The sequence below is a fragment of the Bufo bufo genome, chromosome 2, assembly GCF_905171765.1.
Source record: "Bufo bufo chromosome 2, aBufBuf1.1, whole genome shotgun sequence".
Taxonomy (NCBI): Eukaryota; Metazoa; Chordata; class Amphibia; order Anura; family Bufonidae; genus Bufo; species Bufo bufo.
In genome coordinates, this window is record NC_053390.1 from 388,025,684 (window position 1) to 388,051,006 (window position 25,323).

Here is a 25,323-nt window from a genome sequence, read left to right on the forward strand (position 1 = left end):
CTTCACTGCAGAGGACGGCGCTCACTGGTTCTTACCGCCTCCTGCACCCCCAGATATACTGTAGGTGCCCTGCAATAACCAGTAAGCACTTCACTGCAGAGGACGGCGCTCACTGGTTCTTACCACCTCCTGCACCCCCAGATATACTGTAGGTGCCCTGCAATAACCAGTAAGCACTTTCCCTGAAGGCTCACGCACACGGTCATGGTTTTAGTCCATATCTGAGCCGCATTTTCTTTATGTGGCTCAGATGAGGACCCATTCCCTTCAACGGGGCCGCAAAAGATGCGGACAGCACTCCGTGTGCTTGTTATAGATGTCGGGCGGCACTGAATGAATTGAGGGTTAATAGAATTGTTAGTAATCCCTCCACTCGTAAGACTCGTCTCGATGAGATGACCAATAAGTTTAGGCAGAGGGGATACCCGGAATGGTTACTTGCACATCAGCGAGATAAATGCGAAATACCACCAATAGGCCAAACAAACCCACCTCAGAAAAGACTCCCCCTAGTTATACAGTACCATCCTTGGATTAATCGCATAAGGGCAGTCATTAATAAACATTGGAATATAGTGACTAGGTCTTATCCCCAGATTGTAGAATTCCAACCCCCCCCCCCCCCCCACCCATGTTATGCTATAAGCGGGCAGGCAATTTAAAAGACAAAATCATTAGAGCAGATATAGGCACCAATAAAAAGGGCCCCCGGCAAATGGTATTATCCACTGTCAGGAAGGGTACCTTTTCTTGCTTAAGCTGTATCCACTGTTCTAGTATAATTAAAGGCCCTTACATCTCACACCCTGGGGAACCAATTCCAATAAAGGGCCATTTCACTTGCAATAGTACTTTCCCTGTATATCTGTTGAAATGTCCATGTGGACTTTGTTATGTAGGTGAGACTACGATGAGAATGAAAGATCGCTTTGCGAAACATAAGTCGACAATTCGCAATGAAAATTTACTATTGCCAATCCCTTTGCATTTCCAACTTCGATTTCAAATTATTGACGAGGTACTGCCACCTCGAAAGGGAGGTAACAGGGTGGAGCTACTACTTATTGGATTCATCGCCTACAAACGATGACACCCAAAGGGTTGAATCGGGAGTACGCGGTGAGCAGCTTCTTATGAAGATCTAGGAAGTTCACTACATATAAAACCATTACCGTGTTCGATTTATGTAACTTTTTCTGTTATGTGTTTCCGCAGTGTAATTGATTCATAGCGATCTTCGATGACACAGAAGGATCGCATTCGTTTTTTATTTTCTCGAGATCAGATGTTAGTAAACAAACTTTGGTTTCCTTGCCAACATGACGTCAGAATCATATGACTTGAAGGCTTCTATCATGTGACTAAGGGCGGGCTATTTAAACATATGTTTATGTTCATTTCATTGCCACTTGCTGTTTGTTTGAGTTTGACAAAGGCACTTGCATGTGCCGAAACGTGCGTCACTCTTATTCTATAAGTGGCGAATAAAATACTGACAACTACATCGCAAGGAGAGCCGGTTCTTTCTTTCATTGAAGCACTCCGTGTGCTGTCCGCATCTGTTACTCCATTATGCAAAATGCAGAACACACATGGCTGGTGTCACACATGACCAAAAGAAAAGGTACGTTCGTGTGTATGAGGCCTTACTAGCCGGGAAAGCACTTATTGTTAACCCTTAAACCCCTGAAAAGGCCTTAATGACCAGTCACTTTTTTCTCACTTAGGGTACTTTCACACTTGCGGCAGAGGATTCCGGCAGGCAGTTCCGCCGCCGGAACTGCCTGCCGGATCCTGCAATCCGGACGCAAACGGATGCATTTGTCAGACGGATCCGATGCATTTGTCAACCGAATCTGTCTTTCCGGTTGTTATCTGGAAAAACGGATCCGGTATTTATCTTTTTCACATTTTTAAAAGGTCTGCGCAAGCGCAGACTGCAGAAGTGGATCCGTTTTTCCAGAACACTTGGGGCCATATCCGGCACTAATACATTTCAATGGAAATGAATGCCGGATCTGGCATTACAGCAAGAGTTCAGGATTTTTCGCCTGAGAGAAAACTGCAGCATGCTGCGGTATTATCTCCGTCCAAAAAACGTAAGAGGGACTGAACTGATGCATCATGAACAGATTGCTCTCCATTCAGAATGCATTAGGATAAAACTGAAGCGTTTTTTTTCCGGTATTGAGCCCCCAGGAAGGAACTCAATACCGGAAAATAAAAACGCTAGTGTGAAAGTAACCTTAGAGCTCGTGGTTCAAACACATGTAACTTTTTTTTTGTGGACGACCAAAATAAATTTTGCAGCTTTTTATTACATAAGGCCTCTTTCACACTTGCGTTGTTGGGATCCGGCGTGCACTTCCGTTGCCGGAGGTGCCCGCCGGATCCGGAAAAACGCAAGTGTACTGAAAGCATTTGAAGACAGAACCGTCTTCCAAATGCTTTCAGTGTTACTATGGCACCCAGGACGCTATTAAAGTCCTGGCTGCCATAGTAGGAGCGGGGAGCGGTATACTTACAGTCCGTGCGGCTCCCGGGGCGCCGCACGGACGGTAAGTATGCTGCTCCCCGCTACACTTTACCATGGCTGTCAGGACTTTAGCGTCCCGGCAGCCATGGTAACCATTCAGAAAAAGCTAAATGTCGGCTCCGGCAATGCGCCGAAACAACGTTTAGCTTAAGGTCGGATCCGGATCAATGCCTTTCAATGGGCATTAATTCCGGATCCGGCCTTGCGGCAAGTGTTCCGGATTTTTGGCCGGAGCAAAAAGCGCAGCATGCTGCGGTATTTTCTCCGGCCAAAAAACGTTCCGGAACTGAAGACATCCTGATGCATCCTGAACGGATTTCTCTCCATTCAGAATGCATTAGGATAATCCTGATCAGGATTCTTCCAGCATAGAGCCCCGACGACGGAACTCTATGCCGGAAGACAAGAACGCAAGTGTGAAAGAGCCCTAACACAGGACTTAATATATTTTTTTCATTTTATTAGGCTACTTTCACACTTGCGTTGTTCTTTTCCGGCATAGATTTCCGTCACAGGGGCTCTATACCGGAAAAGAACTGATCAGGTATGTCCCCATGCATTCTGAATGGAGAGACATCCGTTCAGGATGCATCAGGATGTCTTCAGTTCAGTCGTTTTGACTGATCAGGCAAAAGAGAAAACCGTAGCATGCTACGGTTTTATCTCCGGCTAAGGCCTCTTTCACACTTGCGTTGTTGGGATCCGGCATGCACTTCCGTTGCCGGAGGTGCCCGCCGGATCCGGAAAAACGCAAGTGTACTGAAAGCATTTGAAGACGGAACCGTCTTTCAAATGCTTTCAGTGTTACTATGGCACCCAGGACGCTATTAAAGTCCTGGTTGCCATAGTAGGAGCGGGGAGCGGTATACTTACAGTCCGTGCGGCTCCCATGCGCCTGGGGCGCCCTGACGTCACTCTGGAGCGCCTGGGGAGCCGCACGGAAGGTAAGTACACTGCTCCCCCGCTCCCCGCTACACTTTACCATGGCTGTCAGGACTTTAGCGTCCCGGCAGCCATGGTAACCACTCTGAAAAAGCTAAATGTCGGCTCCGGCAATGCGCCGAAACGACGTTTAGCTTAAGACCTGATCCGGATCAATGCCTTCCAATGGTCATTAATTCCGGATCCGGCCTTGCGGCAAGTGTTCCGGATTTTTGGCCGGAGCAAAAAGCGCAGTATGCTGCGGTATTTTCTCCGGCCAACAAACGTTCCGTTCCGGAACTGAAGACATCCTGATGCATCCTGAACGGATTACTCTCCATTCAGAATGCATGGGGATAATCCTGATCAGGATTCTTCCGGCATAGAGCCCCGACGACGGAACTCTATGCCGGAAGACAAGAACGCAAGTGTGAAAGAGCCCTAAAAAAACTGAAGACTTGCCTAAATGCCGGATCAGGCATTTTTTCCCATAGGAATGTATTAGTGCCAGAATACCGGAATGCCGGATCCGTCCTTCCAGCCTGCGCATGCGCAGACTGAAAAAAAGGTGAAAAAGTAAATGCCGGATCCGTTTTTGCCGGATGACACCGGAAAGACGGATCCGGCATTTCAATGCATTTTTTCGACTGATCAGGCATTTTTAAGACTGATCAGGATCCTGATCAGTCTTACTAATGCCATCAGTTAGCATAAATTTTGCCTGATCCGGCAGGCAGTTCCGGCGACGGAACAGCTTGCCGGATCTCTCTGCCGCAAGTGTGAAAGTAGCCTTAGGGGGAAACTGTAGAGTTTTTTTTTTTAAAGTCATTTTTATTCAAGCTACAGTTCATTATTTAAATATCCAAATTATTATAATTAATTCCCTATATGTGTTGGATCGTATTATTATACTATATTTATAGTTTCACATGAATGTGGTGATAATTGTAATGGTTTTGGTTGGTTATTTATTTTACATCTTTTCGCTAAAATTTTCTTTTATATATTTTTGCAGCACTGTATGTCCCCCAAGAGGTCTTTAAAAGACCTCTGTGGGACACTGACTTGTTTTTATTTTTTCCTTTTATTTGTATTTTTTTTATTGTGTTTTCAAATTATTAACTTTTGATATATACTGTATATTTGCCACATAATTTGTCCCCAAAAGGTCCATAAAAGACCTTTGGAGACACAGACTTTTTTTTTTGCACTATTTCCACTGTAACTGGAGCATCCAAAGGAGCTGATACACTGCTTCTGCCTTCTCCTCGGCTCCCGCTACAGTGCAGGAGCTGTAATGTCCATCATGCGGCGCTGCGGGGCACGAAACCTTGACTCTGGGGGCCGCAGGTTGTGCACCCCTGGTGTAGAGCCTCCAGGTGTAATGGCAATGCCTCTGTTGCTCCTAGAGGCTCATTTTCATATATATAAAACTTCATGTTTCTCAGCAATGCAGGAACATGGGACCAACACAGATGTCTTCAGCTGCCAAGTGCACATGTAACAGGTCAGCCAGTTTCAGAGGTACAAATCTGCTGACAGATGCCTTACATATAATCTATGTACATATGTGGGCACTGTATAACTCTAAGGCACCATTAACACTACGTTCACAAGGTCAGAAGCGTCCATTATACTTTTTCTGCATTTAATAAGATCTTGCCTTAAAAGACGAAAGATTAAAAGACGAAAGTATGAATGGGCGATTTTGGGGGGAAAAAAACCAAAATCGATTATTTCAACTTTATGGATGAGTATAATCTCTATTTTTCTATATACATTTAACTCTTTAACATCATCCACAGCAGGGGGGATGTCAGGTCTTTAAATATTGCACCCACTCTGGAGCGAAGCAAGCAGCATAGCGTCTAAGTGTCTAAGATCGGCAGTAATGTAATGTAACCCCTCAGATGCTGTGGTCAAATGTGATCAAAGCATCTGAGGAAGCCAAAACCAAGAAGCACGTTCATCCTGGTAAGGAACGCCACCCCCTGAGGGAAGTTGTTCATACGTAGTAATGAGCCTGTACTAGGCTTCCTGGTCCATTACTTCAAAATAAAAAACATGGACATCGCTGCATGCGAAAACACGCGTACTGTTGCAATATTAAAACATATCCCATACAGTGAATGGCATAACGGAAAAAAATAATAATGCCCTCACACATCTCCATAGACAAATCTATGGAGGGGGGGGAGGGGGGGGGGGCTCAATCCAGGGATTACAAGAAAAAGTTATTTTTTTTCAAAAGTGAACGCCGTAAAAACAAAACCCATCTGCGGCAAGTCTACAGTGATCACGTGGGGCACTTGGAGCCTGAAGATAGGGGAGCACGCGCACGGGAGGGAGAGCAGACAGGCAGGCATCGCGTACGGCGCATGCGCGATTCTGTTACAGGATCGCGCTTGTGTCCGACTGAGCCGGCTGTCAATTACAGAGCATAGAGGCGGGGTTAGGGCAGGGGAGGTACAGCCAGAGGTGAGGGAAGGGATACCCCCTTGACTTCTTGCGTGACTGTTGGAGCAGGAAATGTGAACTTTATAAGACGATTTTTTCAAGAATAAAGAGCCCAGGAAAGCGGCACTAACATGGATAACAACACACTGAAGATAATCTATAAGGTACTGTTGCTAGTTTATAAAGTGAAAATGAGGTGAAAGGTTCGCTTTAACCACCTCAGCCCCCAGTGCTTAAACCCCCTTAATGACCAGGCCACTTTTTACACTTCTGACCTACACTACTTTCACCGTTTATTGCTCGGTCATGCAACTTACCACCCAAATGAATTTTACCTCCTTTTCTTCTCACTAATAGAGCTTTCATTTGGTGGTATTTCATTGCTGCTGACATTTTTACTTTTTTTGTTATTAATCGAAATTTAACGATTTTTTTTGCAAAAAAATGACATTTTTCACTTTCAGTAGTAAAATTTTGCAAAAAAAACGACATCCATATAGAAATTTTGCTCTAAATTTATAGTTCTACATGTCTTTGATAAAAAAAAAATGTTTGGGTAAAAAAAAAATGGTTTGGGTAAAAGTTATAGCGTTTACAAACTATGGTACAAAAATGTGAATTTCCGCTTTTTGAAGCAGCTCTGACTTTCTGAGCACCTGTCATGTTTCCTGAGGTTCTACAATGCCCAGACAGTACAAACACCCCACAAATGACCCCATTTCTGAAAGTACACACCCTAAGGTATTCGCTGATGGGCATAGTGAGTTCATAGAACTTTTTATTTTTTGTCACAAGTTAGCGGAAAATTATGATTTTTTTTTTTTTTTTTTTTCTTACAAAGTCTCATATTCCACTAACTTGTGACAAAAAATAAAAAGTTTTATGAACTCACTATGCCCATCAGCGAATACCTTGGGGTCTCTTCTTTCCAAAATGGGGTCACTTGTGGGGTAGTTATACTGCCCTGGCATTCTAGGGGCCCAAATGTGTGGTAAGGAGTTTGAAATCAAATTCTGTAAAAAATGACCTGTGAAATCCGAAAGGTGTTCTTTGGAATATGGGCCCCTTTGCCCACCTAGGCTGCAAAAAAGTGTCACACATCTGGTATCTCTGTACTCAGGAGAAGGTGGGGAATGTGTTTTGGGGTGTCATTTTATATATACCCATGCTGGGTGAGAGAAATATCTTGGCAAAAGACAACTTTTCCCATTTTTTTATACAAAGTTGTCATTTGACCAAGATATTTATCTCACCCAGCATGGGTATATGTAAAAAGACACCCCAAAACACATTCCCCAACTTCTCCTGAGTACGGGGATACCAGATGTGTGACACTTTTTTGCAGCCTAGGTGGGCAAAGGGGCCCATATTCCAAAGAGCACCTTTCGGATTTCACTCCTCATTTTTTCCTGAATTTGATTTCAAACTCCTTACCACACATTTGGGCCCCTAGAATACCAGGGCAGTATAACTACCCCACAAGTGACCCCATTTTGGAAAGAAGACACCCCAAGGTATTCCGTGAGGGGCATGGCGAGTTCCTAGAATTTTTTATTTTTTGTCACAAGTTAGTGGAAAATGATGATTTTTTTTTTAATTTTTTTTTTCATACAAAGTCTCATATTCCACAAACTTGTGACAAAAAATAAAAACTTCCATGAACTCACTATGCCCATCAGCGAATACCTTGGGGTCTCTTCTTTCCAAAATGGGGTCACTTGTGGGGTAGTTATACTGCCCTGGCATTCTAGGGGCCCAAATGTGTGGTAAGTAGGTAAATGACCTGTGAAATCCGAAAGGTGCTCTTTGGAATGTGGGCCCCTTTGCCCACCTAGGCTGCAAAAAAGTGTCACACATCTGGTATCTCTGTATTCAGGAGAAGTTGAGGAATGTGTTTTGGGGTGTCTTTTTACATATACCCATGCTGGGTGAGATAAATATCTTGGTCAAATGCCAACTTTGTATAAAAAAATGGGAAAAGTTGTCTTTTGCCAAGATATTTCTCTCACCCAGCATGGGTATATGTAAAATGACACCCCAAAACACATTCCCCAACTTCTCCCGATTACGGAGATACCAGATGTGTGACACTTTTTTGCAGCCTAGGTGGGCAAAGGGGCCCACATTCCAAAGAGCACCTTTCGGATTTCACAGGTCAATTTTTACAGAATTTGATTTCAAACTCCTTACCACACATTTGGGCCCCTAGAATGCCAGGGCAGTATAACTACCCCACAAGTGACCCCATTTTGGAAAGAAGAGACCCCAAGGTATTCGCTGATGGGCATAGTGAGTTCATGGAACTTTTTATTTTTTGTCACAAGTTAGTGGAATATGAGACTTTGTATGAAAAAAAAAATTAAAAAAAAAATAAAATAAAAAATAAGCATTTTCCACTAACTTGTGACAAAAAATAAAAAATTCTAGGAACTCGCCATGCCCCTCACGGAATACCTTGGGGTGTCTTCTTTCCAAAATGGGGTCACTTGTGGGGTAGTTATACTGCCCTGGCATTTTCCAGGGGCCCTAATGTGTGGTAAGTAGGTAAATGACCTGTGAAATCCTAAAGGTGCTCTTTGGAATATGGGCCCCTTTGCCCACCTAGGCTGCAAAAAAGTGTCACACATGTGGTATCGCCGTATTCAGGAGAAGTTGGGGAATGTGTTTTGGGGTGTCATTTTACATATACCCATGCTGGGTGAGAGAAATATCTTGGCAAAAGACAACTTTTCCCATTTTTTTATACAAAGTTGGCATTTGACCAAGATATTTCTCTCACCCAGCATGGGTATATGTAAAATGACACCCCAAAACACATTCCCCAACTTCTCCTGAGTACGGCGATACCAGATGTGTGACACTTTTTTGCAGCCTAGATGCGCAAAGGTGCCCAAATTCCTTTTAGGAGGGCATTTTTAGACATTTGGATACCAGACTTCTTCTCACGCTTTGGGGCCCCTAGAATGCCAGAGCAGTATAAATACCCCACATGTGACCCCATTTTGGAAAGAAGACACCCCAAGGTATTCAATGAGGGGCATGGCGAGTTCATAGAAATTTTTTTTTTTTGGCACAAGTTAGCGGAAATTGATATTTTTAATTTTTTTCTCACAAAGTCTCCCGTTCCGCTAACTTGGGACAAAAAATTCAATCTTTCATGGACTCAATATGCCCCTCACGGAATACCTGGGGGTGTCTTCTTTCCGAAATGGGGTCACATGTGGGGTATTTATACTGCCCTGGCATTCTAGGGGCCCTAAAGCGTGAGAAGAAGTCTGGAATATAAATGTCTAAAAAATTTTACGCATTTGGATTCCGTGAGGGGTATGGTGAGTTCATGTGAGATTTTATTTTTTGACACAAGTTAGTGGAATATGAGACTTTGTAAGAAAAAAAAAATAAAATTCTGCTAACTTGGGCCAAAAAAATATCTGAATGGAGCCTTACAGAGGGGGGGATCAATGACAGGGGGGTGATCAATGACAGGGGGGGTGATCAATGACAGGGGGGTTGATCAATGACAGGGGGGTTGATCAATGACAGGGGGGTTGATCAGGGAGTCTATATGGGGTGATCACCACAGTCATTGATCACGCCCCTGTAAGGCTTCATTCAGACGTCCGGATGCGTTTTGCGGATCCGATCCATCTATCAGTGCATCCGTAAAAATCATGCGGACATCTGAATGGAGCTTTACAGGGGGGTAATCAATGACAGGGGGGTGATCAGGGAGTCTATATGGGGTGATCACCACAGTCATTGATCATGCCCCTGTAAGGCTTCATTCAGACGTCCGGATGCGTTTTGCGGATCGGATCCATCTATCAGTGCATCCGTAAAAATCATGCGGACATCTGAATGGAGCTTTACAGGGGGGTGATCAATGACAGGGGGGTGATCAGGGAGTCTATATGGGGTGATCACCACAGTCATTGATCATGCCCCTGTAAGGCTTCATTCAGACGTCCGGATGCGTTTTGCGGATCGGATCCATCTATCAGTGCATCCGTAAAAATCATGCGGACATCTGAATGGAGCTTTACAGGGGGGTGATCAGGGAGTCTATATGGGGTGATCACCACAGTCATTGATCATGCCCCTGTAAGGCTTCATTCAGACGTCCGGATGCGTTTTGCGGATCGGATCCATCTATCAGTGCATCCGTAAAAATCATGCGGACATCTGAATGGAGCTTTACAGGGGGGTGATCAGGGAGTCTATATGGGGTGATCACCACAGTCATTGATCATGCCCCTGTAAGGCTTCATTCAGACGTCCGGATGCGTTTTGAGGATCGGATCCATCTATCAGTGCATCCGTAAAAATCATGCGGACGTCTGAATGGAGCTTTACAGGGGGTTGATCAATGACAGGGGTGTAATCAATGACAGGGGGGGTGATCAGGGAGTCTATATGGGGTGATAACCACAGTCATTGATCACGCCCCTGTAAGGCTTCATTCAGACGTCCGGATGCGTTTTGCGGATCTGATCCATCTATCAGTGGATCCGTAAAAATCATGCGGACATCTGAATGGAGCTTTACAGGGGGGTAATCAATGACAGGGGGGTGATCAATGACAGGGGGGTGATCAGGGAGTCTATATGGGGTGATCAGGGGCTAATAAGGGGTTAATAAGTGACGGGGGGGGGGGGGGGGGGTGTAGTGTAGTGTAGTGGTGCTTGGTGGGACTTTACTGAGCTACCTGTGTCCTCTGGTGGTCGATCCAAACAAATGGGACCACCAGAGGACCAGGTAGCAGGTATATTAGACGCTGTTATCAAAACAGCGTCTAATATACCTGTTAGGGGTTAAAAAAAACACATCTCCAGCCTGCCAGCGAACGATCGCCGCTGGCAGGCTGGAGATCAACTCTCTTACCTTCCGTTCCTGTGAGCGCGCGCGCGCCTGTGTGCGCGCGTTCACAGGAAATCTCGCCCATCGCGAGATGACGCATATATGCGTGACTCTGCGCAGGGCTGCCACCTCCGGAACGCGATCCTGCGTTAGGCGGTCCGGAGGTGGTTAAAGTAAATGGGTCCGCGATCCGATGCTGCTGCCCCACGGACGATGTTCGTGCATTGCGGCCCGCAGAACGACCACGGGGCTCACACGTTCGTGTGCAGGAGGCCTTACAATGATATTAAATTTATGTAGTTTCACTTGCGTTTTAATACTGAAAAAAAAGAAATTAAAACCTTTGCAAAAATCAAATCACCCTATTAAGAACCCGACAACTTTTTTTTATAGTTATGTCTATGGAGCTGTCTGAGGAGACGATGTGGAGTTTTTATTGATACCATTTTGGAGTGTGTGTGTGACTTTTATCAATTTTTTATTACATTTTTGGGGGGAGGTGAAGTGACAAAAAGGGTGAATCTGCGATTTTGATGTTTTTTCCCCATTACACCATTTGCCGTATGGGATAAATATTTTTAAATTTTAGTATGTGCTAGGGCTGGGTCGCAGCTATCAATTATTTAAAGGGAACCTGTCACCGGGATTTTGTGTATAGAGCTGAGGACATGGTTTGCTAGATGGCCACTAGCACATCCGCAATACGCAGTCCCCATAGCTCTGTGTGCTTTTATTGTGTAAAAAAAACGATTTGATAGATATGCAAATGAACATAAAAGAGTCATATCTTATCTGTGTGACCAGAGAAGAGTCATATTTTCAAGCTCTGACTCATCTCAGGTTAATTTGCATATGTATCAAATCGTTCTTTTTATACACAATAAAAGCACACAGAGCTATGGGGACTGGGTATTGCGGATGTGCTAGCGGCCATCTAGCAACCCATGTCCTCAGCTCTATACCCCAAATGCAGGTGATAGGTTCCCTTTAAGTAGTCCGGTATTCTACCGATTAATCGAGGACTCTAATAAGAAAAAAAACTAACTAAAAGAATGTTTTCCTTTAGAAAAACTCATCAGCCTCCATGCCCTCAGTCCCCTTTTCTGTAGGGGCGCTGCCGACCCTCCACAGGTCTGCTTGCCTCTTCTTCACCCGCTGCACTGTCCTCCTGACATAGCACAGCGTCAGGTCTTAGCGTGCGCGTACGTGCACTACATCCCGACAAAGTGTGTACGTCAGGATGGTGAAGCGCACGTAGTGGCCACGGAGCGGTGAGTAATAGCAAGCGCTTCACTCACGCTCAGTGGTCACATGGCACATACGAATCATCAATGCAAATCGTTTCAACCGTAGTACGGGAGTTTTCAGATGCGGCGATGCTTATGATGTTTCTTGTTTATTTTGGGGAAAAGCGGCAAGTTGAATTTTTATACTTTTTAATAGTTCCCCTAGGGAACCTGAACAAGCAATCATTAGATTGCTTCTCTTGTAGCCTCCAATGCAACTGGACTGGAGTCTATGAGAATTTTGCCGTGTTCCTTTAAAGGCAGGAGTAGGCAACCACTGACACGCCAGCTGTTGTGAAACTACAACTCCCAACATGCATACTTGTTCTGCTGTTCTCAGAACTCCCACAGAAATGAATGGAGCATGCAGGGAATTGGAGTTTCACAAGAGCTGGAGTGCCGAAGGTTGCTGAACCCTGTTATAAGGCCTCATGCACACGGCCGTCGATCTCCTGTTCAGTGTACTGGGGACTGAATGCACCGGCAACATCTGTGCGGATTCCGCAGACGGATCCAGACCCATTCAACTATAATGGGTCCGTCTGCACAGCAAAAAAGTCGCACTACTTTTTTGCGGTGCAGAGGCATGGACAGAAACCCCACGGAAGCACCTTCCAGACTGCAGACCTATTCAAGTGAATGGGTCCACATCCATGATGCGGGGTGCACACGGCCGATTCCCGCATATTGCGGACCGGCTGATTGTGGGCCGCAATATGGGCACGGCCATGTGCACGAAGCCTAAACCCGAGGCTGCCATACACGCCATCCGTCTCCTGCTATGGTGCGGTCACATTTAACCATGGCACCTGAGGAGTTAAATGTGTGCAATCAATATCATCAATCGCATATATAAGCCACAGGTGGCTGCAATTTAAAATAGCAGGCCCGGAAGCGGAAGGCTTTTGTCCCCGTCTGTCTGCCATTGGCTGCTCACCCCCCCTTCCCCCCTCCTCAACACCGGATGTTTTCATCCGTGTGCAGGCAGAAGCAGCAGCAGTGGTGCGGGGACCAGGAGCGGCACAAGTATATTACCGGTGAGGGGCCCGGCTCTAGATGGTCGTCAATGCGACTTAGAATTTACAAATGGTGACAAGACTTTTTAGTCTTGTCCCATTTGCGACTAGACCCGCCGCTGCAGCTCTGCAGTTGAATACAGCGGTGGGGCACAGGAGATGATAGTTCTCTTCCCCGCCGCCGATGTTCTTCTCAGCAGCGCAGTCGAGGAGTCTCAACCTCCCCCCTGTGCCGCCGCCAATAGGAAGAGAGACCGGAGGAGGAGGGGAGGGGCTGTGGCCACTGCGCCACCAATGAAGATAACTGACCTGTTAATACAAATACAGGAGGAGGGTGCCGGAATCAAATAGCCGGCACCCGACCTCTATGACAGGGAGCTGCGATCCGCTGCAGTTAACCCTTCAGGTGCGGTACCTGAGGGGTTAACTGCCGCTGACCGCAGCTCCCTGTCATAGAGGTCGGGTGCCGGCTATTTGATTCCGGCACCCGCCCCCTGTATTTGTATTAACAGGTCAGTTATCTTCATTGGTGGCGCAGTGAGCCCCCCCCCCCCCGCCAACACCCCAGTATAATAAGCATTGGTGGCGCAGTGCGCCCCCCCCTGCCCCCCCAGTATAATAAACATTGGTGGTGCAGCGGGCAGTGCCAATGAGGGTTAAAAAATAAAAAAAAATATTAACTCACCTCCTCCAATTGATCGCGTAGCTGCCGGACTCCTGTTCTTACTTCAGGACCTGTGGTGACATCACTGAGCTCATCACATGGTCCATTACCATGGTGATGGATCATGTGATGTACCATGTGATCAGCACAGTGATGTCACCCCAGGTCCTGAAGAAAGAACAGGAGACCGGCTGCTACACGATCAATTGGAGGAGGAGAGTTAATTTTTAACCCTCATTGGCACTGCCCCACCAATGTTTATTATACTGGGGTGTTGGGGGCGCACTGCGCCACCAATGTTTATTATACTGGGGTGTATATAATGTTTATTATATTGACCTTCTACTAAGCATTCTCTATTAAAGAATGCTATTATTTTCCCTTATAACCATGATATAAGGGAAAATAACACAGTGAATAATAGACTTTCATCCTAGGAACCATGCGTGAAAATCGCACCGCATCCGCACTTGCTTGCGGATGCTTGCGATTTTCACGCAGCCCCATTCACTTCTATGGGGCCTGCGTTGCGTAAAAATAACGCACAACATAGAGCATGCTGTGATTTTCACACAACGCACAAGTGATGCGTGAAAATCACCGCTCATGTGCACAGCCCCATAGAAATGAATGGGCCCGGATTCAGTGCGGGTGCAATGCATTCACCTCACGCATTGCACCCGCGCAGAAATCTCGCCCATGTAAAAGGGACCTAAGGGTGAATAGGACAAGGGTTCCAGCCCCTAAGGGGGCTAATAGTAAGTAAAAAAAAACACTAAGGCTACTTTCACACTTTCGGCAGTGTGATCAGACGGGCAGTTCCGTCGTCGGAACTGCCTGCCGGATCCGCCGATCTGGATGTGACTGAAAGCATTTGTGAGACGCATCCGGATGCGAATCCATCTCTCCGCGTGTCATGCAGACAGACGGATCCGTCTTGTATCCTTTTACACATTTTTACCGACGGATCCTGCATTCCGGTATTTTGAATGCCGGATCTAGCACTAATACATTCCTATGGGGAAAAATGCCGGATCCGGCATTCAGGCAAGTCTTCAGTTTTTTTCGCCGGAGATAAAACCGTAGCATGCTGCGGTTTTATCTTTTGCCTGATCAGTCAAAATGACTCAACTGAAGACATCCTGAACGGATTGCTCTCCATTCAGAATGCATGGGGATATGCCTGATCAGTTCTTTTCCGGTATAGAGCCCCTGTGACGGAACTCTATGCCGGAAAAGAAAAATGCTAGTGTGAAAGTACCCTAAAATATTAAGTTTAAATCCCACCTTTCCCAATTTTACATATAAAATATATAAACAATAAATAAACATATTACATAGCGCTGCGTCCGAAAAGTCCAAACTATTAAAAAATATCTCCTATGCGGTGAGCATTCGCCATTTTTTTGTCACCCCAAAAAATAGGATAGGACTGTTCTATTATGGGCCGAACGTTTCATAAAATGCGAAATGCACGCGGCTTTTTTTATTTATTTTTTGCGCGGTATTGAGTATCGCAATACTTTTTTATGGTGACGAAAGCGAATCAAAATTTTGGTATCGAAACAACCCTACGCCAATCTGATCGGCGTAGCGTTGTCACGATACCAACATTTTTATTCGGTTTTGATTTGGCGACTAAAAATTTAATTTGGCTCCTAAATTTTTCAGTTCAGGAGCCAATGGCTACTAGGTATTTTTTTTAGTCTGGAGCACTGGGGGGGTTTTGAGAAATTGGATAACCCCTTTAAATACTCGACTCCAGGGGTAAATGTCACAATGTGCACCAAAATTTTGGCTCAAAGTAAGCTAGGCAAGTCAGGGGTGTGGAATTCCTATCGCCCGACGCCCGGGACATGCAGTTCCGGGGGCAGGGAAGGTAGTTTGTGCAGGCAGCTTAGCCCTGCGGGCAAGTAGCAGGGCTAGGGTTGCGCCGGGTTTTCCTCTAATACACAGCCCGATGCAGCAAGTCCGGGCTGCTTACCGCAGTGTTATCAGCGCTCCTGTGCAGGCCGGAAGTCGGGCGCCGCGGGCCGGAAGTCAGCTCCCAGCGGAGGCACAAGTTAGTCAGCGGCTGTAGTAGGAGCTCCTGACATGGTGGCAGCCCGTGCCGTGATAGATAGCCCAGCAGGTAGTGTGTGTGGTGACTGCTCTGGGTCAGCTATGCTCTGCTGTCAGGCTGCCGCTCTGCTTCTTCTCCCTGGCATTGAAGTGTCAATAGGAGTGCTGCCAGGTTCCAACTTCCAGCCACTCACCCTCCATGAATAGGGGGGGACGGGAACTTCCCCATACTAACGTCTCCCTCTTGCCCCCATACAGTATAACGTCACCTTGGGGCTGCCCTAAGGCCCCATACAGTATAACGTCACCTTGGGGCTGCCCTAAGGCCCCATACAGTATAACGTCACCCTGTGGCCCCTGCCCCCATACAGTATAACGTCACCCTGTGGCCCCCGCCCCCATACAATATAACGTCTCCCTGTGGCCCCCACCCCATACAGTATAACATCTCCCTGTGGCCCCCGTCCCCATACAATATAACGTCTCCCTGTGGCCCCCACCCCCATACAGTATAACATCTCCCTGTGGCCCCCGCCCCCATACAATATAACGTCTCCCTGTGGCCCCCACCCCCATACAGTATAACATCTCCCTGTGGCCCCCGCCCCCATACAGAATAACGTCTCCTTGTGGCCCCCGCCCCAATACAGCATAACGTCTCCTTGTGGCCCCCGCCCCATACTGCATAATGTCTCCTTGTGGCCCCCGCCCCATACTGCATAACATCTCCTTGTGGCCCCCGCCCCATACAGTATAACATTGCCTTGTGGCCCCCGCCCCCATACAGTATAACGTTAGTATAAGTTCAGGACAAGTAGATGGTCATGAGGGACAAGTAGATTGAGCCCCCACTTTAGTCCTTCGACAAGTATTTTTTTTTTAAATTTCCACACCCCTGAAAGTGTGGTACAGTTATTGTACATCTACATGGAGATTTTGCACGCGACATGTGGCCTTTTTGCACCCAAGTATCCCAGTGTAGCAGGGAAGCCACAGAAATAAATGGGGTCGCAATGCGTTGCGCACATTTGCATCACATGTGAATTGCAAAACATCCAACACTTCAGAATTTTTTGCAATTCGCGTGTCACTGATCGGCGGGAGTCTAACACGCCAGAGCGACACCCAAACAACTGATCGGCGGTGGTGCAGCCTATCAAAACCCCACCGATCAGCTAGTGATGGCCTATTCTAATAGGCCATTGTTTATTAAAAGATGGACAACCCCTTTACAATAGGTCATCAATATCCAATGTAGGGATCGACCGATATTGATTTTTTAGGGCCGATACCGATAATTTGTGAACTTTCAGGCCGATAGCCGATAATTTATACCGATATTCTGGGAATTTTCATTTTTGAGAAAAAAAAAAAATCCTACACAAATCTGCTGAAAATTAATATGTTTATTGTTAATGTGTATTTTTTTGTTTATTGTTAATGTGTATTTTTTTTTTATAAATCTTTTTCATTTATACTTAATATTTTTGTGGTTTTTTTTTTACTAACTTTTAGCCCCCTTAGGGACTAGAACCCTTGTCCTATTCCCCCTGATAGATCTCTATCAGGGTGAATAGGATCTCACACTGTCCCTGCTGCTCTGTGCTTTGTACACACAGCAGCATGGAGCTTACCATGGCAGCCAGGGCTTCAATAGCGTCCTGGCTGCCATGGTAACCGATCGGAGCCCCAGGATTACACTGCTGGGGCTCCGATCGGAGGAGGGGATCACTGCGCCACCAATGTTTTTACTATTGGCCGGGATTGGGGTGGGGGGCGCACTGCGCCACCAATGATTAATACTAGGGGGCTTGGGGGGGGCGCACTGCGCCACCAATAAAGATAAGTCTCTCATTCATATACAGGAGGCGGGAGCTGGCTGCAGAATCACATAGCCGGCTCCCGACCTCTATGAGCGGTACTAGCTGCGATCCGCGGCACCTGAGGAGTTAACTACCGCAGATCGCAGCTACCGCTCATAGAGGTCGGGAGCCGGCTATGTGATTCTGCAGCCAGCTCCCGCCTCCTGTATATGAATGAATGAAAGACTCCTCTTCATTGGTAGCGCAGCGGCCACAGCCCCTCCCCTCCTCTTGTCTTCTCTCCTGTCATTGGCGGCAGCAGCAGCACAGGGGGAGGGAGACACTGCTTCCTTCTCCCCTGTGCTGCGGAGGGAACACAGAGAGCGCTGAGAGCAGCGCGATCTGTGTTCCCCATACGTTATATCGGCAAAATAGATGCCGATACCGATAACAGTCAAAATCCTCAATATCGGCCGATAATATCGGCCAAACCGATAATCGGTCGATCCCTAATCCAATGTATTGCATTTACCCCCCCGGCACCCTCGCCAATCAGCTGTTGGAAGGGGTCACGGTGGGGTTGTGGCCTCCATTGGTCGCATGGCCTTTCTGCAGCTCTGACCCATTAAATGGGACTAAGCCACAATGCCAAGCGCAACCACTATAAAAGGACGGCGGTGTGCTTGGTATACCGTGAAAAGGTTGCAGCAACCATCCTAGATCTGCAGCTGATTAGTGGAGGCACGAATATTCAGACTTCAACTGATCGGATATTGATCCTCACTGTCCGGACAATGCCCTGTAAAGCCAGCTGTAGAGGTGAGCCCTCTGGCGGCTCGGCCTGTCGCTCCTCTCTCTGCTCTCCTGAACGCTCAGAAAACAGACATCCCTTTTCATTTATTCTATGTGGTTGTAATGATATCAGCTTAGATTTGTTTTCAGCGGAGAAGGGCCACAGAAAGAACCGTCAGTGTGCTTCTCTGATTTCACTAGGAACTGACTGAGCAGCCTGCAATGTATGGGAATACATGAAGGCTGCACAAGATAGTTGAGACAAAAAGTGTGCATAGCGTAAAAACTAGCTAACCCTAGGACTGCAGTCCAGGCTTAAAGGGGACCTTTCACCACTCCTGACATGCCCGCTTTAAAAGATTCATGTACTCCCCACGGTGCCAGAACACAGCGGCTGGGATCAGTTGAGTACGATTTCCACCGCAGGTCCTGCCACGCTGACGGGTCTGTAGAAAAAGTCCCCAGGGATTAAAAAAAAAACATGCCTGTTTTAATAGTTTCATGCATTCCCCATGTAATAATTCTGTAACATTTATTCTTATGGCTCTATGATGAGCTGTTCCTTTATTACTCCTGCTAGAAGTTATGAATGAAATGCTAGCAGTCTGCAGTAAGGGTACAGAGGGTGGTAACCAGTTGGGGGGGTGTACCTGCACAGACTGAAAATGACAGCACTGATTGGATAGAGTGAGACTGTGCAGGTACCCCCCCCCCAAACTGGTTACCTCCCCTCAGTACCCTTACTGCAGACTGCTGGCAATTCATTCATAACTTCTAGTAGAAATAATAAAGGAATGGCACAACATAGAGACATAAGACTAGATGTTCCAGGATTGTTATTACACGGGGAATGCATGAAGCGGTATGTCAGGTCCTCTTTAATGGGGTCTGTCATCCCTGGGGATCTTTTCTACAGACCTGCGGTGGAAGCCGTGCTGTGTTCTGGCACCGCAGGTCTTGAGTCACTCTACATCAACATCTGGTTTGATGCTGCAGCAGTGACGTATCACCCCTGTGTTGGGTCGAGGGGTGACACATCATTGCTGCAGTCAGTCAACAAAACCAGGTGATGACGGCGGCGCTCAGGATGGGGAGCGCTAGGGAACAGCCAGGTCTCTCTGCACTGCCACACAACAGCTTTCTTCCAGCCGGTCACCATTATAGTTAATGTGGACACACGGCGACGTTTAAGCTGCTGGAGCCCTCGTGCTAGTGTGACAGGAGTCTAAGAGTCGTCTTATCATTTTTTGCATCACCCCTTTAGAGCACACACTCTATCCACAATTAGGAAGAGGGAGCACTTCTAGGGCCTCGTGTGTCAGAACAGCTGCCATCTTCCTAGTGTACATTACTGCTACAGGAGGTCAAACCAGCATTAATAACCCCGCCACAAGAGGGCGCTCCCACTTCCTGCTGAAGAGTCACCTCATTCCCCACAGCCGTGCGCGCCACATCACCCATATATACTGCCCTGCAGACCACGTGGTCTCGGGCTCGTCCACGCCCCCTAGTCACATGCCCACAAGCAAACAGGAGCCGAGAACGCGCAATAGTTCCCAACCCCCCCCCCCCCAACTATTAACCCCGTCATTGCCACGACACTGAAAATGTCCCGAAACCTATTAAGCAGCCTGTTGGCACCGCGTATGGCGGCCTGTGCGGAGGAAGGTGAGAGCGCCCTGTGCCGCAGCCTTACCGTCTCCTCGCTGCTGATCTCTATCTTGAAGGTAAGCTGCTGCAGCGTTTTCATAGTAATCTGCATGGCGGCTGCGCTGTGTGACCCTCCCGGTCCCGCTGTCTCCTGTAGGTTCCGGCCTGGCAGAGCTCTGCAGCCGCGAGGTGGCGTCTCCTGGAGGCTAGGCTTCCGATCTCGGTCTCCCCGCCTGTGTAGCAGCGAAGGCTGCTCCGTTACCGTATGATCCTAGTGTCGGGCGGCACGCAGATGCCCGGATAGGCGCTCCTCTAGATGACGGTTATTTCGCTGTCTCATCAGCACGGCCTGTCCGCCGCCATCATGACTCCGCTCACTGCCAGGCGCGAGGGCCGCACGACGCATGCGCACGCTTCACATGGAGGCGGGGCCGAGTCCCTGGCGTAGGGGCGGAGTCTTTGGCGTGACGTGTCGGTCCGTGCTCTCCACACGGCGAAGCTTGTAGAATGTTCTGACTGGCTGTAGGGAGCGCCATACCTCAGCCCTGCTCCGAGGGGAGGTTCACACGGAGCTTATGCAGGTTTCTCAGCCTCACTGTGTGAACCTACCCTTACACGGTAAGTAGCTGTCATCAGCGTTTATAAGCTAAAACCACCAGTCAGTCCAAACTGCAGAAAAGGTACCAATCTTTCCATTAGGTTATGTTCACACAATGGATTTTGCAGAGGCAAAACAGTCTGAATGGCGAGGACTCCCTATGCAGTCCTATTGTATGGCGCTAAACTGCGACTGTGTCCTTGCCAGCAATACAGCCTACCATTAAAAACAGTGGAAGGCTGCTGGAATTTTGTTGTGGTGTCGGCGTTAAAAGGGTTGTCCGGGTTCAGAGCTGAACCCGGACATCCCTCCATTTTCACCCCGGCAGCCCCCCTGACATGAGCATCGGAGCAGTTCATGCTCCGATGCTCTGCGCTAAATCGCGCAGGGCAAAGGCATTTTCAGGAGTTCCGGTGACGAACCAGGTTCTCCATGGGGCTGCTAGGAAGCCGGTGACACCACTGGCACTGATGGGTGGGCTTTAGCGCTGCACTTGCCAGTAAGCACTATAAAGCACGCCCATCAGAGCCGGTGACATCACCGAACACACTGCCGGCCAGAAGCCTCCGCCCGGCAGTGTGTGATTGCAAACAAACGAGCCCGTGCCCTTCGCGATCTACCGCAGGGCAAGGGAGCGCATCGGAGCATCTCATGCTAACATTAGTGAGGCTACCTGGGTGAAAATATGGGTATGTCCGGGTTCAGCTCTGTACCCGCACAACCCCTTTAAAACTTTGGTGACAAAATCTACTTTATGAATGAACTCTTACACTTTTTCTCTGTAGGTTCCACTCCTGGTTTTGGCTTACAAATACTGATATACAGTATAAGGGCTCATGCACACAAGCCTATTATTTTTTATTTTTTTTTACGTGTCCGTTTTGCTTTTTTGCGGCCCGTATGCTGAACCATTGATTTCAACAGGGCCATAAAAAAGCGGAAATGATTCCGTGTGCATTCCATATGTCTGCAAGTCCGTTCCTATTCTTGTCCATTTTGCGGACAAGGACAGGCATTGTTACAATGGAAACACACAAAAAAATGGATGCCGTCCATCGGCAGACTGCAAAATACATGCAGTTGTGTGCGTTAGCCCTAAGGCCCCTTTCACACGAGCGAGTATTCCGCGCGGGTGCAATGCGTGACGTAAACGCATAGCACCCGCACTGAATCCGGACCCATTGATTTCAATGGGGCTGTGTACGTGAGCGGTGATTTTTACACATCACTTGTGCGTTGCGTGAAAATCGCAGCATGTTCTATATTCTGCGTTTTTCACGCAACGCAGGCCCCATAGAAATAAATGGGGCTGCGTGAAAATCGCATCCTCAAGCAGATGCCGTGCAATTTTCACACATGGTCGCTAAGGAGACGAGGGTTGAGCGACCCTGGACCCCGTTTACTTTATTATTTTCCATTATAACATGGTGAGCGTGATGACGTCAGTGAAGGTCCTTTTGCAGGTCCTTCAAGAAGAACAAAGAAGAGGATCACGGCTGCGCGATCAAGTGGATGAGGTGAGTTACATTTTTATTATTTTTTAACCCTCATTTTACATTGGACTCTGCATTCTGTGTGAAGAAGTCTGGGTTCGGGTCTGGGTACCACATTCAGTTTTTCTCACGCCTGTGCAGACAGCATTGCACTCGCACGGAAGAAAGTGAGCAATGGAACGCAATCGTAGACAAAACTGACTAAAATTACGTGCCTACTCGCGCGGGTTTCCCGCAATGCAAACGTGACGCATCCCGCCCTTATCCGCGACGCCCATGTGAAAGAGGCCTAAGAGTGCATTCACACGACCATATCTATTTTACAGTCCACATGTATGCAAAATATGGCTGAGCTACATGTGCATCCCACATTCTTCGCAGTCCCCATTGAAAAAATGTTTGTACTCATATGACACGTTCTATACTTTTCTGCTCAGCCACGTGGACAGCACACGGATGACTTCAGCATACTGTCTGCATTTGTTCCGGCTCCATAGAAATGAATGGTTCCCCCTAATACTGAGGCTGTGACAGAAGGTGTCATCAGTACAGTGATGTCCCTCAGGCTCAGTGATATCGTGCGGTATGTACGGTGACAGGGAAGGTTCCATGTACAGTCATGGCCAAAAGTTTTGAGAATTACATAAATATTGGAAAAGTTGCTGCTTAAGTTTTTATAATAGCAATTTGCATATACTCCAGAATGTTATGAAGAGTGATCAGATGAATTGCATAGTCCTTCTTTGCCATAAAAATTAACTTAATCCCAAAAAAACCTTTCCACTGCATTTCATTGCTGTCATTCAAGGACCTGCTGAGATCATTTCAGTTATCGTCTTGTTAACTCAGGTGAGAATGTTGACGAGCACAAGGCTGGAGATCATTATGTCAGGCTGATTGGGTTAAAATGGCAGACTTGACATGTTAAAAGGAGGGTGTTGCTTGAAATCATTGTTCTTCCATTGTTAACCATGGTGACCTGCAAAGAAACTCGTGCAGCCATCATTGCGTTGCATAAAAATGGCTACTAAGATTGCACCTCAATCAACAATTTATAGGATCATCAAAAACTTCAAGGAAAGAGGTTCAATTCTTGTTAAGAAGGCTTCAGGGCATCCAAGAAAGTCCAGCAAACGCCAGGATCGTCTCCTATAGAGGATTCAGCTGCGGGATCGGAGTGCCACCAGTGCAGAGCTTGCTCAGGAATGGCAGCAGGCAGGTGTGAGCGCATCTGCACGCACAGTGAGGCAAAGACTTTTGGAAGATGGCCTGGTGTCAAGAAGGGCAGCAAAGAAGCCACTTCTCTCCAAAAAAAACATCAGGGACAGATTGATCTTCTGCAGAAAGTATGGTGAATGGACTGCTGAGGACTGGGGCAAAGTCATATTCTCCGATGAAGCCTCTTTCCGATTGTTTGGGGCATCTGGAAAAAGGCTTGTCCGGAGAAGAAAAGGTGAGCGCTACCATCAGTCCTGTGTCATGCCAACAGTAAAGCATCCTGAGACCATTCATGTGTGGGGTTGCTTCTCATCCAAGGGAGTGGGCTCACTCACAATTTTGACCAAAAACACAGCCATGAAAAAAGAATGGTACCAAAACACCCTCCCAACAGCAACTTCTTCCAACAATCCAACAACAGTTTGGTGAAGAACAATGCATTTTCCAGCACGATGGAGCATCGTGCCATAAGGCAAAAGTGATAACTAAGTGGCTCGGGGACCAAAACGTTGACATTTTGGGTCCATGGCCTGGAAACTCCCCAGATCTTAATCCCATTGAGAACTTGTGGTCAATCCTCAAGAGGCGGGTGGACAAACAAAAACCCACTAATTCTGACAAACTCCAAGAAGTGATTATGAAAGAATGGGTTGCTATCAGTCAGGAATTGGCCCAGAAGTTGATTGAGAGCATGCCCAGTCGAATTGCAGAGGTCCTGAAAAAGAAGGGCCAACACTGCAAATACTGACTCTTTGCATAAATGTCATGTAATTATCGATAAAAGCCTTTGAAACGTATGAAGTGCGTGTAATTATATTTCACTACATCACAGAAACAACGGAAACAAAGATCTAAAAGCAGTTTAGCAGCAAACTTTGTGAAAACTAATATTTGTGTCATTCTCAAAACTTTTGGCCATGACTGAAGCTCAGAGCAGGTCCTATTGTCCGTATTTTAGGATAAGACTAGCCCTTTTTATTATGGCTCATGCACACGACTGTATGATTATGTATAGTCTTGTGTACACCCAGTCTTACCCTTAGGGCCTTGATGCGCTTAGCTGGCTGAGAAGAAGGCATGACACTTTACCATGGGCCGCAAAGGCCTAGAGAATAAGGCACCTATTCCAGAGACCAATTTCCTAGCACATCAAAATGGAGAATCAAGAAAAAGGGAAGGTAGGGGGAACTCAAGGTTCAAAGGGTTCGGACGAGATATAGAGAATGTGAAGAGAACAAAATTAATAAACGTATCTTTAAAATAGAAGGGACATTACCAACCGTGAATTTATAGACTAAGATTTAGGAAAAAAAAACAAATTATATGAACCAAAAATAAGTGTTATATAGGAAGATCAAACGCCCGTTTGAAAAGTAAGGTTTTCAGTGCACGTCTGAATGAGAGAAGACTGGGAATCATTTTCAGGGCCAGAGGTAGGTGGTTCCAAAATCTGGCCCCTTGAGCTGAAAAGGATCTACCTCCACGTCTGATCTTGTTAACTTGCGGGATGTTAAAATTCACAGAGTTACTAGACCTCAATGTCCTCAACGGGGCGTACCTGGTGAATTTACGTCGCAGGTACAAGGGCCCCACACCATGGAATACCCTATGCATGAAGCATCCAATCTTGAACATCACCCGTTGGACGGGGAGCAAGTGCAAGAGAATGAGTGATATGCTCTCGGCGGGCAACACCCATTAGGAGCCTTGCTGCGGCATTCTTCACAAGTTGAAGTCTATGCAAGTTCTTCTTAGGGAGTCCCATGTACAAGGCATTAAAATAGTCCAACCAACTGCTGATCGCTGTATGTATTTTGTGGTCCGCAAAAAATATGGATGACATCCGTGTGCATTCCGTATTTTGTGGAACGGAAGAGCTGGCCCCTAATAAAAGGACATGTTCAGGTTTTTTTTGTGTGGACCCATTGAAATGAATAGTTCCGCATACCATCCGCAAAAAAAACTGGAACGG

General features: G+C 46.9%; 1 protein-coding gene across 1 annotated transcript in view; it reads right to left on the reverse strand.

Annotated features, from left to right (window-relative positions):
* RAD23B (RAD23 homolog B, nucleotide excision repair protein) overlaps positions 1-20,462 on the reverse strand; it is a 60,525-nt gene extending 40,063 nt beyond the window's left edge. Inside the window, exon 1 of the mRNA XM_040417207.1 lies at positions 20,089-20,462. Coding sequence (XP_040273141.1) covers positions 20,089-20,154 — 66 coding nt within the window. The 5' untranslated portion in view covers positions 20,155-20,462. The remainder of the gene's footprint in view (positions 1-20,088) is intronic.
* Positions 20,463-25,323: the final 4,861 nt, after the last annotated feature.